Source organism: Rhinolophus sinicus, linkage group LG04 (genome assembly GCF_036562045.2).
Source record: "Rhinolophus sinicus isolate RSC01 linkage group LG04, ASM3656204v1, whole genome shotgun sequence".
Taxonomy (NCBI): Eukaryota; Metazoa; Chordata; class Mammalia; order Chiroptera; family Rhinolophidae; genus Rhinolophus; species Rhinolophus sinicus.
Window position 1 is genome coordinate 96175673 of NC_133754.1, and position 17106 is coordinate 96192778.

Below are 17106 nucleotides of genomic sequence, written 5' to 3' on the forward strand. Positions count from 1 at the left end.
CGTGATAGAAACCCAAGCCGCAGAAGTTCAAGTAAAGATGGAACTTATTACTTCATAAAGTAAACCAGACAGGACTTGATTTAGGTTCTCAAATGATGTCGGTAGGATTTCACTGTTATTCTCAAACTCTCTCTCCCTCTCTTTCATTCTTTCGAACTTCTTCTCTGGCAAGCTCTCTCCAAGGGGCAGGAAATATAGATGTTGGCCATGAGGCATTAGCTGGTCCACTAGCTTCTGATACCAGAGGAAAGCTTCTCTCTCAGAGACCAGTGACAGGGAATGGCTTGCTTGGATCACATAACTTCCTAATGCCATTCTCTGTGTCTAGACTCGTGATATGCCCTGGTTGGTCAGCCGTATTGCTTACCATGCCTGTGACAGTGGAGATGTACCCACATGACTGATGGCTGAAATACAACCACATGGAGCTGAGGAGGTTGTTCTGAGTTGGAAGAGAAAACAGTAGTTGCCAACTATAACGTGATACAGAAGAAAACAGTAGGTGCCCACTGTAACATGATACAGAAGGAAACAGGGTTGCTTTGGATATTCCACAATTCCTTATTATAGCATTTTGTTAACATTACCTCAACTCTCACTGCAGCCAACTAGTAATTTTTCTCTCTCTATCCGATGTGTGTTCACTAAATCAAAGATTGATGGTAGGTAGAAACCATGCCATGTTTGGTACCAGATAACACCCAGTGCTGGCTAAGAGGCTATGTTCTCCACATACGACAATCTTTGTTATGATATGTGTGCTCTTCTAATGGACATATGTACTGTCCTTGCTCAGTTACTATTGTGTCTTCTTTCCTCCAACTTCAATTTCCGGATGTTGGTATTTCTCCTTAGTAGAATACTATATAATACGACACCATGAAAGTTTCAGATGTCTGAGTTTAGTTAATAAAAACAAGGACAGAACTCTAAGAAAAGTATATTTAAATAACATTGTTTTAAAATAAGCCTATATGGAACTAAAAAACAAAACGTGACTTTTAAAACCACAGCTTTATAAACTAATATTTGTGTGACAGTAGATCTGAGATTTTTGTTGTTGTTTGTGTGTGTGTGTGTGTGTGTGTGTGTGTGTGTGTGTGTGTGATCTTAGTCGCTTGCTCATTTTAAATAAAGATGTCTTCCCATTCAGGTGCGTTAGCTACTTAAAGGGCATTTATTCTGTTGGTTTGGTCTATTTTGTAAGGAACTTTCTTAAATGGCAGAGTTTGCCATTTTATTTTGAAAGTCAATCCAAGACAGAACAATTTGATGACCTTTTAATCTCTCTGTGTGTGTGTGTGTGTGTGTGTGTGTGTGTGTGTGTGTGTCTATAATAGGGGCATGTGTGATTGTGACAATTATGCTGATTGTAACTTTGGATGAAATTGATAATTATGACCCATGTACCTATATTTAGGTGTACAATCATGCTGAACAATTTGACTAAAAGATAAAGCAGAACGATTCTTGAAATAATTTGGTCATCTTAAATGTAGTTATAAAATAGGGATAAGTGTGGTGAATTTATTATTAACTTTGCTATTATCAAAGGGATATATATACATATATGTGTGTGTGTGTGTGTGTTTCGTTTATTTATTTAGCACCTCTGTGTACGAGCTTCCTTTAGACTCACTATTCTCTTTTCTTTGTCTGTCTATCATTTTGTCACTATCATTTTTTCATTACTGTAGCATAAAACTGTATTTTATGTCTGGGAACATAAGTCCCACTCTCTGCACATTCATTTGTTCAACGAATATTTATTGGTATGCGTTATGTGCACATAACTCATATTGGTCATGGTTATGGAGTCATTTTGTTGTAATTGACTTCTCATATGAGCTGCCTTCCCATTTTGATGGATGCTGTAACATGATGGTACTAGTTGCATAATAAGAAATTATGCTACTTGGATATTAGAGCTAGGTGACATGGTTTATAAAAGGTAGTTTTTGAAACTGTGAAAAAATAATGATCCTGAAGTTTTCAGGTTGACATGATGGGTTCTTTGAGAAGTTTGGTAAGCCCCCATCAGCATGCCCTGTTGCCTGGAAAAAAACCTTTCTCGAGGCAGTCAGAATTTTATCCCTACACTTGAATGAATCTCCCACGAAAAAATGAAGAGAACTGGAGAAGCTGCACTCACTGGACCTCTTCTACCCACTGCCTGATGGTTACTCTTGCTAAAATTAACCATTGAGTTTATGGCAGGAAAACATAATCTGATTCAGATGCGTGTGTCAGATTGAGCATAATCTTCCAGCCTCAACCCCAGTCCTCTTAACACACTTCAAAGACTTTGGCTTTTGTTTCATCCATTGTTTTGTTATGTTTTTCTAATTTAACTATATTATGACCGGAGCAAAGAATTCGTATGAAACATGTCCTTAGCATTTCTTCATACTTCCTTGTGAATTAGTATGTTGCCAGATTTTGCAAATGTTACACATATGCTTATAAAGAATAAATGTTTCCTAATTGCAGGGGTAGGACTCTATACATGTGCATTTAAACACATTTTAATTGAACTGTCCAAGTTTTCTGTATCCTTACTCATTTTAATGGGCCTGATCGATCAGCAGAGGTATATTCAAATCTTCCACTGGGATAATGGCTTTTTCAGTTTTTCCTTGAAGTTCTTCAGTTTTTACTACATAAATGCAGATGAATAGATACAGTTGTAGATATAGGCATAGGTATATCAGGATATTTGTGAGATGCGTATAACTCTAGCATTTTTATAGCCTCCTGGTGAATTTATGTATTTTATATCTACCGTAGTACATCAGTACCCCAACATAATGTGCCCTGTAATATGGGAATTCAGATATAACACAAGCGACAGATGGCTCCTGTCCTTTGCTCCTACTCCATTGCCAAAGAAGGAGTGGCTGAAGTTTTCATCTACTTTGGAGAAAAGGACGGTGGTGATATGGGTGATGGCTGTGTCAGACTGGGAAGAAGCAATACCAGTAAAGCGGGCATTAAGAGTAGGCCCCTATCACCAACAATCCCCTAGACTCAATCTCCCCACAATGGGTGAACGGGGAGATGCTGGGGGCTCACTGCTCCTTCCTCCTTCACTTCCCTCTTTGAATCACTGTGTAAGCTGAAGGGCTCCGAATCATTCCCAACAGGTGCCCTAATAAAAAGTGCTAGCTGGGAGAAAGATTGACTTCCCGTTTTCAGATTTCTGACCTCCTAAAGTGTAAGATAATAAGTTGTGTTACATTAAGCCACATAAGATTGTATACATTTGTTACACCAACAATAAGAAACTATATATCGGAACAGAATCTGTAGCAGTTGGAAACCATCTGTGTGTGTGTACTCACACATTCTTAGAAAACTATTTTTATTGATCTGTAGCAATACTGTAAAATAGTGCACTTGGTCTAATTTCTGATTCTCCGGCCACCCTTTCCAGTCCAGTGGCAGTCTCCGAGGCTTCCTTTATAGAAATTCTGGATCTGCTGCCATCTTTCAGATGACAAGCGCTTTGAAATAAATATAATAGAGTGATGGGATGGAGAGTGACTGAGTGTCGAGAGAAGGCCTCTTTGAGGAGATGAGAGGTGAGCTGCTACTGAAAGCTAAGAAGGAGCCAGCACAGTGTTTCAGGTGGAGAGAATGCCCAGGACAACAGTCCTAGGTGAGAGTTAACCTGGTCTATTGAAGAGCAGATGGAGCAGTGTGAGCAAATGACAGGTGGTAGTAAATGAAGCCAAAGAGGTAAGCAAAAGCCCTTCATGGAGGGTCTGGTAGGTGATGGAGGAGTTTGGATATTCTTAGTGTGGGGAAAAGCCATTGAAAGGTATGAGGCAGTCGAGTGACAGGTGCTTACTTAGATTTTACATTTTTGCTACTGAGTAGAGAATGGTTTGTAGGGGAAAGACGGAAACAGGTTTTGCAGAAGTGCAGGTGAGAGATTTCCTGGTGTTCAAGAACTGGTGTGGTAGCAACGGAAATGGAGAGAAGTAGACAGATTTAGCACATATGTTGAAGACAAGAGTTGACAAGACCTGCTTATGTGGGGCTTGAAGGGAAAAGAAGCAAGGATGACTTCTGAGACTTTGTCTGCTGCAAGGCATGGATAGTGGTGGGCTTTCTCATGTAAGGAAGAATGAAAGAGTTCCAAGAGAGTAAATACATGATGCCCTTGTGAAATCATTAGACATTTAGGTTTTGCATAACACAGACTATCAATTCTGAGTTTTTGAAAATACTGTGTGAAGCATAACACGATTTTACATAATAAATTAGGACATGAGAAAATGCCTGTTGTTAAATTGGAAAGAGATTTGAAGAACTATTTTAGACCATGATTTATTTTAAATAAGGATATCTCCAAACACTTTCTAAAAATAGATGCATAACTTTCGCACAAAAATAACTCAGAGGAGTGTATTTTATATTCTAATTCATCATTTTACTACATTTACAATCAGAAAAGTCTTCATAATTCCTACTCTTAGTTTTATAAATTAAAACTGCTTTCCTTTTTTCTTTGTGTAAAAGGGAAAATGAGTCATTTTTAAAAATCTCTTCTTAGAGTTGAAGTTGTTACTAAAACTTTTACTCTAACATACTTAAAACAATGAATATTTGCAAACATTTGTTGTATACACACATTGTGACCTTTCTTGAAGTGGGTCAATACTTGGGAACTTCATTATAGGCAAAAGTTAGTGTGGTAGGTATTTTGTAAAGAACCTTTTTAATTCTGAGTAATTTAGTAGCTGAACAAAGACTTAATTTAATCATTTAACATAGAATTGAGTAATTGGATTCTATTTTTTAGAAGACATGTAGATACCAGCTTGATTTTCTCCTACTGAATCTTTTAATAACTTTAATAACTTGATTATTTTAGGTTGATGATTCAATTACAGGTTTAACCCTGCAGAATTTTGAAAGCTGTATATTGAATTTATGGATCAAAATCTGAAAATATAGTCATTGGACCATATTTTCATATCTAAAACAGTTGGCATGACAAATTAAATACCACTCTGTGGTTGAAATATAGTGACCCGTTTCAAAGTAATGTTTAGTTCTTTTTAAAAATCATTAATTTTGGAAATTTGTTATTTGGATAAAAAACATTTTGTTGAATTCATAGTAAATCAGTATTGACAAACAAGTTTTCTCTTTGGTCTGTCTGTTCCTCCCTCCCTCTCTCCCTGTTTCCCTTCCTGTCATTCCCTCCATCCTTCCCCTCCTCCCACCTTCCCTCTGTCCCTCTTCCCCTCTACCCACTCCCTCTCCACCCCGACCCCACCCCATGCCAGATGGTGCGTGAACAGTACGCTACAACCACAGAGGGCACCACCATAGAGAGGCCAGAAAACAAGTATGTCTACAAAATTGGTATTTATGGCTGGAGAAAGCGTTGCCTCTACTTATTTGTTCTCCTTTTACTCATCATCCTCCTTGTGAATTTTGGTCTTACAATTTGGATTCTTAAAGTGATGTGGTTTTCCCCAGTAAGTATTTTCTTCTCTTTCTTTCTTTCCTTTTTTTTTTTTTTTTTTTTTGGTGGTAAGCATGTTCTTGTTTTTTTTGCACCATCATTTCATCCATATTGAACTGGTAGAAACTTCCTGATATGTAATTAATGTTTGTTTCCTGTCTGGATCAGAATTTTCAGTAGCAAAATATACATATAACATTTTTTTTTTTTTTTACCTTTTTAAATAACTGCCCTGTGAGCTATAGTTTGTTCGTTTTTGTTTTTATTGTAATTGTTTTCATTAGTCATTACCTTTATTTACCTGGTGGGAAAATAGTAATAATCTTGAGTTTATGGTTGATTAAGTCATGATTGTTTAATGATTATTTAATTCATTAATTGGTAAAATTTTATAAATCATATTTTTCTAATCTCATTTTTAAATATTTACAATTCAGATGTTACTTTCTCATTTTTTTAAATGCTCTGTTCTGATATGCAATAAATATGTGTCCACACTTAACATTTAGCAGCAGAATTAGTAAATAAAATATCAGTAGTCCTAAGGAATTCATATTTTATTTTAAACATCTTCATGATTACAAGATAGCTGGGTAATTTTATACACTCTGGATATATTTTGTGTACTTTTTGGAAAAAATATTCATTTAATATAGAATATCTAAATTTTGCAAGATAGTTACAGTGAGAAAAAAATGCTGCAGTGGACGTCACAGATTAGTCTGCTCCTCACATCACATAGGAACACGCTCTTTCCAAAAACAATAATTGTCCATTTAGTCTGAAAAGCCTTCCATGAATTAGTATCCTTCACTTTCTTTCCTGCCATAGTTCTGTAGCCAGTAGATGCTTTATTTCTTTTGTTCACATAATAAATACTTATATTTTCACGTATTCAAAGACGTAAAATACCAATCCAATCAAAATATAGCTTGAATATGTGTTTATATATTTAATATATGTTTAACATAAATGCATTTAAAATATTTAATATAAGTATATAATATAGGTTATTATAAATTATATATAAATATTATATAGAAATGTATTTAATTTGTGTTTTCTTCTCTAACATTTAGAAAACCAGTATTTTTACAGTATCACAATAGTGTTTAATTTTCTTGGACAGCTTTCCTTTAGGAAAGGAACACAACATATGGTATGCATGTTTTGTGCATCACCTCCGTTTTATGGCTAAATTTAAAATATTTTATTTTAACATATTTTAAAGACTGAATCAAGGTTGAACTCAAATGGTAAGCTCTGGGATTATCAGGGAAGCCTCCTGGCTAGCGGGCCCTGCATGAGCCTGCAGGAGGCCCCTCAGCTACGCAGAATGCGGAGAGAAAATTGAGTGGGAAGCAGACCCTTAAAAGGGCCTGGGAGAAAGAAGCCACGGGGACAGCCAGATTTTAATAGTCCCTTGCAGCAGTGACTGAGGTCTGTTAGTCACCTTGTCATCCTGACACATGGTTGGCACTCAGTATCTTGAATGAATAAAGATATGTATGCATTATATTAGAAATATATGTGAATTAATGTGAATTATTATAAAGATGTGAATTAATGTTATAAATTGCATGTAAATGTAAAGTGACCGTGTATCTAGTTTGTGCTCTTGTTTTATGTTGTAGCTTTTAAAACAACTTTCAAGTATTATAATTTACATTAAATGAAATTGTGCCAGCAGTTGAGTCCACTTCATCAACTCTGATAGCTAATCACAGAGACCAGTAGATCCTTTGCTATCATGCTGCAGGTCTTCATAGCCTGGACTTTCTAATAAGATTTGGTCTTTGAGTGTGCTAGTGTTATATGTACTATCTACTGTACATTCTTACAGTAAAGTGAGCTAGAAAAAAGAAAATGTTATTAAGAAAATCATAAGGAAAATAAATTTACAGTATTTAGTGAAAAAAGTTGCATATAAGTGGCACTGTGCAGTTCAAACCTGCGTTGTTCAAGGCTCGCTGTATATATAAAACAATAAACACGTCATTGCTGTACTATTGATGATATGCACAGAGAAAGCCTTGCTAAACTTTGCTAACTTGGGAAATTATGGCTTTCACTCTACCCTGAACAATGACTGTCTGTGTGGGTGATATATAGGTTATTATATTGAATTTAGGAGAGAATTATATACTAGTTGTTCATGTTCAAAATTTTATACCTCTCTGCAAATACTGAAAGCCCTATTTGACTTTGTATCATTTTAGTGCCAAAGCTCTTGAAAGATTCTTTTATAGTCTTGTTATAGGCATGTATTCAAGAAAGGATATTGGTTTATATATGAATAAAATAAAAGAAAAATGAAAATGAAATCATTATTTCAGCTCTGTGAGTATATGACCATTTGAAGAGGATTTCAAAAACTCAGAATATTATTTGTTATCATGAAAATAGTTTACAATTAAAAGGCTTTGTCCTTTTAATTTTAATAACTCATAATTTAGTATGTGCATAGACTGCACAATCCATTCATGCCCATGAACTCAGTTTATGCTCCTTGTTATCCTATGAGCCTGAGTTTTACAGACGACGACATTATATATTTTCAGTGATTGCAGTGATGGGCGTCTCTTAACAAATACCAGGATCCATGAAAATCAGGAGCACCTAAGCCAGGTCTTCAGAGTTCTCCCACACCCAGACAGGATGTAGTACACAGATTTGGTGTCCTTGCACCATGTCCAAAAAGCCTTATTGGGGGTTTTCTGGGACCCAATAAACACCACTTTTCCCCACCCAAATTCAGAACCCACTGAAAGGGAGGAAAAGGAGTCAGGTAGCTGGAGCTCAAAATAACATCTGTATTACTGATTAAAGCTAATTGGAGGGCATAGGTTTGAATCTGGCCAAACATCTTGTGCACATATACTAAAAAAAGGAAGGAAGGAGGGAGGGAGTGAGGGGGGAGGGAGGAAGGGAGGGAGGGAGAGAGGGAGGGAGGGAGGGAGGGAAGAAAGAAAGAAGGAAGGAAGGAAGGAAGGAAAGAAAGAAAGAAAGAAAGAAAGAAAGAAAGAAAGAAAGAAAGAAAGAAAGAAAGAAAGAAAGAAAGAAAGAAAGAAAGAAAGAAAGAAAGAAAGAAAGAAAAGGATATTGCTGAGACGCTTCCCAAGAGATGCTGGTTAATTGGGTCTGGGGAGGGTTGCAGAGTTCTTTCAGGGGCCAAGTACATCTGCATTGCAGACCAGGTTTGGAGACACACTGCTTGAGGGTCATCTAAAGTTTAAATTACATTCAGGGAACACAGTGTTACTTATATGGGGTGGTTTTCCAGATTTCACATCGTTTCTTATATCATTTTTAATGCTGACATGCATTGTAATATAAAGGCATTCTGTTCCTTAACTGGTGAAATGAAAACAGAAGTAATATGCCTGAATGAGATAATACAAAACAAGACATTGAAACTTTCTCTAAGAGCAGTCAACTTTATTACCCATATCTTAGTACTGGTCTTACTTGTAAATAGGTATTGCATTTTAGCATTGCATTTTATCAAATGAAATTAATTCAAAAAGAAAAGATGTGCAAGGTACTGAAATTGAAATATTTTTGCCTCTGTCAATCCTTGCTCATTTATTGAACTTAGATCAAATTTAGCCAAAATAAAAATTACTTCTACTAAAATACTTCCTGATAGAATGTTCAATAATAGACAAATAAGAGGGTTTTGTTTGTTTGTTTGTTTGTTTTTTGATTGAACAGAGGTTTACTTAAAAATATCTTACTGCAGTAGTTAGGTGAAAAAGAATTTCTATCGTGTATTTAGTAACCGTTTCAATAGTTTATTTTAAGATGCCTCTGTTGAGCAACAGATTTCCTGAGTGCCTGAGAGGCGGGTACCACGTGGGTACCCCTAACTGCTACCATGCCCTAGCTGTGCTCAGCTCCCTCTGGGCTCCCAAAGGAACAGTCTCAACCCACAGGACAACAATGCATAAGAGTTAAGACAATCAAATTTTATCTGGCTCATAGATCGTGAAAGATCTATCCTGTATCTAACATGCTTGAGGCCCCCACTTAGAGATGTGAGGCCACTGGTCTTCTAACTGTCTCACAGGGACGGTTCTGGGGCAGATACCTGCTCGAGCAGGAACAACCAGCCACCTTCTGTCTGCTCCTCCCTGGCTTTGCTGATGCCCCGCCCACACAGTCATGCATACTCAGTGGTCCATATCGATGTCTTAAACTGCCTGTCTCTCCTTCCCGTTAGTTTTTCTAACTAATGGAAACTATGATCAAAAGAAACATATGACACTGGAATTTTAAACCAGTAGCATGGCATTTTCCCAAATTATGTTTTTTCTAAAAAGAATTCTATCAGTGCCTTCTAGTCTGAAAACCAAATAGAAATATTTGATTTATAATATTATACTTATACTAGAGTGGGATTGACCCGGAGGTCACAGGCAGTAAGAACATGAGCTAACTTAATAGCACTTATTTTCTAAGAAGACAAGGTAATAATTAAGTCTGAATTTAGAGAAGGAAGATAAACCTAGAGCTAGTCCAAGTATAGAGGAATTTCGTTTTCTTCGGTATTGGTGATGCAAATCCTATTATTACAAATATAGCACTATAGTTTTAACCTATTATCTCAAGGATATTCCTTCAATTTTCTTTTTTATTATAATTTTCTATGAGTGAGTTAAGCATATATTAAAAATTGGAAAGGAAGGAAGGCAAAAGCCCACAATCTCGTAAGCTACAGGTTCTTGCTGTGCAGAGTGATATCAGCTTCAACTAGAAATACGATTCACATCCTGTCAGGTGGACCATTGTAACAAAATAAATGTGCTCTACAGGTGAATTTGTTCACTTCCCTTTTCCACTATAATATAAAACTGTTAGTGTCTTTTGGTAACATAATTCGTTATTTTCTCACAAATACTAATTAAGATATCTTGTAATTATAAACCAAACTAATCTCATTTACTTGTTTAATTGTTATATGTTTTTTAAGAAGACTACTTTAGAGATACTTTAAGGTAGTGGAAAGAACATTAGCTTAGGAGTAAGACTGGGTAAAAATCCTAGTTTTAATTACAGTTATGTTCAATCTATGATTTGTCTGATGGTGCACACCCAAAAAACAAGTACTGTTCATGATTATTTATGACAATTACATGCTTGATTTAAGTTTGGCGCAAAATTATGAAATCCTTTCACCAAAGTTTTTTAATTGTTTTCTAATTGTTGTTTTTAAATTCTGTTTTTGGTATAAAATGAAAGTAACTTTCTATCATCCTATTAAACGTCTCATTGCAAAACAATGTGGAAAGTCACACTAGACAAAAGTCATCACTCCATTGGTAATACATGGGTCTCTGCATGGATGATTTAGTAGACGTTAGTATAATAAGTAGGCAATTAAACTATAACTAAAACAATAAACGAAAACTATAACTAAACTTGTCAGTAGTCACCATCGCTATGTAGCCATAAGAGTTGAACGGTATGCAACTGTCAAATGTGGAAGTCAGACCAATTTCAGAAATTCTGTCTGCACGAAAATGTGAAATAACATAATTTCAACAATGACCATACTCAAAACATGGGATAGATACACAGAAGGGTATTGTTTCTCTATCTTGTCTTAACAATAAAGAGTGTTAGAATCTTGAACGTGTTTCTCCAGAGTAGTCTCTCTGTGACAGAGTTCATCATTGCCATTCCATTAAATAATCTAAAACTCTTTCAAAGTGAATTTAAGTCTTACCCTCTATCTTGGCCCAGTGCAAGTCCCACCACCTCCAAGAAGCATCCTCCAAATTCTTCAATACACTGTAATCAGGCCCCATTCTGAGCTCTTGAATTTGTATTACTAGTGTATCCTTTTATGTCAGAGAAACTTCTTGAGGGTCCAGTAGAGCTTTGCAGTTTTTGACTCTCCAGCCATATCACAGTGCCTTGCACGTACGTAGGTACCCAGTAAATACTTTATGGTCCTAAAAAATGAGAAAAAATGAAAGATGAATTTCACACACATGTTAAATTAGCAATGACGGAAAGGAATGGCACAAATTTAGTACTGGGTGGCCACCACAAAATTACTGTAGGATTTGCAGACAGATTGATGGATCCAAGATTATTGTCAAAAATTTATGAATCTATTTTTTTTTCACAGAATCCAATACTTAATGGACTATTATATCTCCTCACAAATTCTCGGTTTCTTTGCAAATGCACTTTAGTAAATTGTGTGTTCTTAACATTGTTGCTTTCCAATATGTTCTGAGATGCACCTGTTGTTGTCTAACATTGACTTTTCTTTGTATCCAAATGTCCAGGTGAGCCGTAGCAAAAGCATCTTTCTCTAGTTCAGTTCTCAATTGTTGGTTGTATAAAACAATATAGACTAATTAGTACAATGTAGACGTCTCATGCTGGTCAATCTGATGCTCTTACTTTAGTCCCCAAATATATTCTGCTTGAATCATCTGGCCCGGGTGTCACCACAGTATTGGTAATATATTGAGAAGCACATTCAGATACTCTGGAAATTGGGTTTTAATTTCTGGGTAGTAGAAAATGATGATGATTACGATGATGGGTATGATGATAAGGAACATAATAATCTTTGTGTGGTGCTTTCGAGTGTATGAAGTGTTATAAATGTGTGGGTATGTAACATGGTCTTTATAATGCCACCTTTTCCAAATGGCAGATAAAGGGACTACCATGCATCATATTTTATGATTTGAGGAGAGGTTTTAACCTGATTTCTCTCCCCAAATAGCCAGTTTTATAAGCACCATTTATTGAATAATTCTATTTTTTATTTTTATTAATTTTATTTTAGCAAATTTTGCATACATCTTTTGAAAAAGAAAAAGACGTAAGAAAGAATAAGAAATTACTCCTATTTAACAATTCAGATGTGACTATCACTTTTGCTGTATATCCTCATATCCTAATTTAATAATCCTATTTCCCATTAGTTATTATGCTTCTTTTATCATATCAGCTCTTATGAATAGCTCTGTTGTAGAGCTGTATGGTTTATCTGTTGCTACTTCTTTTGACAGTGTGAGAGTCCAATTCCAATTATAATTTATTATTGTTTTATATAGATGAAAGGGAAAATCATTCCTCCTTCCTTTTAGCTTTCCAAGTTCCTTTTAGCTTTTTAGCACTATGGTCTCGTTATTCTTTTTGTCTTTGCAAATGGTGCATTTTGAAGCATTTCAAACATATATTTTGAAAATAGAAAGTTCTTTGTGAAGTTGCATGTTGTCCTCATAAGGGGCCATGCTAATGTGTTCTGATTTTTCCAGATGTATTATCTGTGCTGCTAACTGACCATACTGTCTAATAATTCTTGAGTCTTTTCTGGTCCTTGACTCTATTCTTATCTCTCAAACTGCTGTTCTGTTATGGTGTTTTCTCTCCTATTTCCTCTTCTGGGTGCTTTTATTGGCTCTACTTTACAGGATAGAAAAGAAGCCTGTCTATATTCACTATTTTTCCTAGTACCTATTTTTCACTGCTACCACACAATAGGTGCCACTCAATAAATATTGCTGTACTTTAATTGAATTATCAGACATTAAATAATTTTCTGAGATCACAGAGCCAGAAAGTGAGAATCAGGATTTTCATCCATTTCATTTGATTTAGAATCAACCCTCTTCCCACTCGACCACACTACATGGGATATCTTAAATGGTGGTCGTAAAAAGAAACAGTTGACCATTATACTTTCCTAACATGATAAAGAATATGTACCCAAACCAGCAACCAAACATACTTCATACTGAAACCCTGGAGGCATTCCCACTGAAGCCAAGAACAAGAAAAGTATGTCTGGTATCATTATCGTAATTTAACATTTTTCTGAACATTTGACAAATGCAACAAAACAATATATTAAATAAGGGATAGAAAGCTAAATAGCTCACAATTTGAGAAAAAAATTACTTGTAAATAATTATAGTGTGTTTTTTCAGAACAAGAAAATAATTTACTGTCCTCTTAAATAAAGTATTTATAAAGTTTTTCTAAATAAACTAATCAAATAAATTAGAATAATGTCACAACATTGCAGATTTGATTTATTAGATTCATTCCTTATGTCACCATCAGAGAATGTTGCTGATGATTTCAGGGTGTTTCCAAAGTCTGTGTATTGCTGCTGTTCCCAGTGAGGGGGGAGCTTATCTTTCCCTACCTGGTCACAAATAATGTAAAGAGGAAATAAAGATTTAATATTTCTTTAAATAAAAAAGGAATTTGGTTTTGCTCATTTAAGAGCAATGAACAAAAATTATAGTGTTATAAACTCCAGAATTAAATAAAAAACTACTGAAACAAGTAAGAAAGTTTCCAAGTTGAGTAACAAAATGTGGTACAAAAAACAGTGTTCACTGAACACCTGTATTCCAGTCAAACTAATTAGAAAATGTATTGGAAGAAGAATCACACTTCATATTACAATAAATATGAGGAAAGACAATTAAGTTCTCGAACTTGTTGCAACGATGTTGCTAACCTTTTTTGATATCAGAGGGATTATTCATTATGTTGTACCAACTGGACAAACAATTAACCAAGTTTACCATTTGCAAGTGCTGAAAAGGCCACATGAAAAAGTTAGACGACCTGGACTTTTCTCCAACAATTCATGGCTCTTGCATCATGACAATGCACCAGCTCACACGGCACTGTCTGTGAGGGAGTTTCTGGCCAGTAAACAAATAACTCTATTGGAACACCCTCCCTACTCACCCCAATGACTTCCTTCTTTACCCAAACATAAAGGAAATGTTGAAAGGAAGACATTTTGATGACATTCAGGACATCAAGGGTAATATGATGACAGCTCTGATGGCCATTTCAGAAAAAGAGTTCCAAAATCTCTTTGAAGTGTGGACTAGGTGCTGGTGTCGGTGCATAGCTTCCCGAGGGGAGTATTTCAAAGGTGACCATAGTGATATTCAGCAATGAGAAATGTAGCACTTTTTCTAGGATGAGTTTGTGAACTTAACTGTCTGACCTCATACAGGAATTCCTAAGAACACTCAATTTGACAAAATATACTTTGCTGGTAGTCTTAAAAGGAATCCTGAATAAAAGGGTGTATAAAGCTGGATAAAAAAACTTAGTATTAACTTTATTAATAGCAAAGAATAACATGGGAAAACCTGCCCTAGCAAATGTCAAAACATTCTATAAAGCTAGAATAATCCAAACCATATGGCACATAAACACCAAACAGACATAAAGAGATTTCAGAAACAGTGAGAATATAAACTGGTTAATTCAGTACAGTTATAATTTGTTCATTTTTCTGAAGATGTTACACTTAACTAAAATGTTTTAAAAATAAATAAAAACATTAAAAGTATGTAACTTGTTTAATATAAATATACTGTATTATTAATTAATAAATCAAAAAATTAAAACTTGGTTGCTGGGAAAAGATAGTAAACTCCAATATGTTCTACTGATTTAAAAGTCATCATCAGACATTAACCAGTATTTCATCATACACTGGGATAATTCCACTGATTAAACTAAGATTGCACATGAAATATTTATTTGTGTTTATTCTCGTGAAAGCTGTTGTGCTGTCTTTATTGCATAAATATGCCAATATATTCGAATGATGGTTAGTGGGGGGAAACATCACTTTGTTGAAACAAGTACATTAGTTTGAGTCTAGAGAAAATCAAGAAAATTACTATGCTTTTAGGTATTGAAAATTCTATAGTGGGAAAATTATGAGCCAAAATAATATGTACAATTTTAATATAACCAGAATATTCGTATACTGTATACTTTCACTTACAGGTTTTTTTATTAGGTAGTATCTTGGATCATTTCTAGGATTATTTGTAATGCCTGAATAGAACTATTCATTTTTATTCAAAAACAAGTTTTCTATCAAATGAGTTATTTTCAGAGGATTTTGTTTATTTATAACTATAGTAATATTAAAGGGGCTTTTCTTTTTCTAGTAGAGAATATATTTTTAACTTTTTTCTGAAAGTCAATTAGAAGATATAATTCAGTTGCCTCTACAGCAGAATTCTGGGAAATATCAATGTCATTAAATGAAGTATACCCAGAACTGGTTTCCATACATATTTCTAGAGTTACAAACTCCTACTCTTCACAATTTAGATGATGACCGTGATCCATTTTATCCTTTCTAATGCTGAATCAAAATGAAGATTCAAAAAAAAATAAAAATAAATAAAAAATAAAAAATAAAAAAAAATTTAAAAAAATGAAGATTCATTATCTAATCTTCCTCATTGTTCAGAAGAAACAAAGATATGATAAACAAAGTAATACCAATTTTTGACCTATTAATTTATTAAATGTATATTGAACACCAAACATCAGCAATGTGCTGTCAATCAAAGATCTTACAGTTATAAAGGCCATTCGATCATTAAACACATTTTTGTTAGGTTCTACCGTGTGTAAGGCACAGTGCTAGGTGCTGCAATACAGATTAGAGTTACAAAACTCTCAGTGTGGTTGAGGTCTAGATACATGAAACATAATGTGATAAGGTTTCTCTGAGACACATGGTCAAATTTTTGTAGGAATCCAGAGGAGGGAATTATGATGGCCTTGAGGGGGTCATAAAGGGCGTCACAAAGGAGTTAGATGATTTAGGGATGTAGCATAGGACGATGAAAGGTTGTTGAGTGGGAAGTATATTGTCACTAAAACATAAGGTTCAGAGAGTAAGGGCAGGAGATGAAGCTGTAGAAATAGTCAGAGACGAGGTGTAAGAGCCCTGTAATGCCAGTAACAAATATCATGTATAACAGTTGAAAGCCATTACAGGTTTGTAAAGAGGGAAGTAAACTGTTAGATTAGTTTTTAGAGAAATTCTTTTGGGGTACTGAAGTGGGATACTGAAGTGGAAGACTAGTATGAGGGCTTAACATGTATTAAATATCTACATAGTGCCAAGGTGGACTGCCAGGAAACACCAGCATTTAACAAAAAAGCATAGGAGGACATCCTTGAGAAATACATGAAAAGGGAACAGTCAAAGTGATAACATAAAACAAATAGAATTGGCCTAGCCTCAAGGGAAGATAGAGTGTTAACAATTATGGGCTGTTCAACAGTCTCAAATGCTACAGAATTTTCCAGTGGAATCAAGACTGAGAAAGGGCACTGGATATGTCAATAACAAAGTTATTAGGGACTTTATGGAAAGCAATTCTAATAGAATGATGATGTTTAAAGCCAAACTGTAATTGGTCAAAGACAGAATGGAAATTGAGGCAGTATGAATTGAGTGTGGACTCAAATAGAATGTAAGTTATACGTTACGTGTATGTTCAACTTTAATAGACACCATCAGCTTTTCAAAATGGTTGTACCAACTTATACCAGCAGGGTGTGAGAGTTCCAGCTGTCCCACATCCACTTGCTCCTCATTAATACTCAATATTTTCTATATATTTTTTTAGCTCTACAGAGGTATAATTGACAAGTAAAATTATAGATAAAGTGTACAACATGATGATATGATACATTGTGTAAGGATTCTCCCATTGAGTTAATTAACACATCCATCACCTCCCATGTATACTTTTTTTGTGTGTGTGAGAACATGTGAGTTCTACTCTCTTGGCAAATTTCATACA

The 17106-nt window shown here is 35.0% G+C and overlaps 1 protein-coding gene across 2 annotated transcripts in view; it reads left to right on the forward strand.

Annotated features, from left to right (window-relative positions):
• Window positions 1-17106, forward strand: part of SGCG (sarcoglycan gamma) — a 103878-nt gene that overhangs the window by 34314 nt on the left and 52458 nt on the right. For both annotated transcript variants that reach the window (XM_074330036.1, XM_019736599.2), the window contains exon 2: window positions 5298-5492. In XM_074330036.1, coding sequence (XP_074186137.1) covers window positions 5298-5492 — 195 coding nt within the window. The remainder of the gene's footprint in view (window positions 1-5297; window positions 5493-17106) is intronic.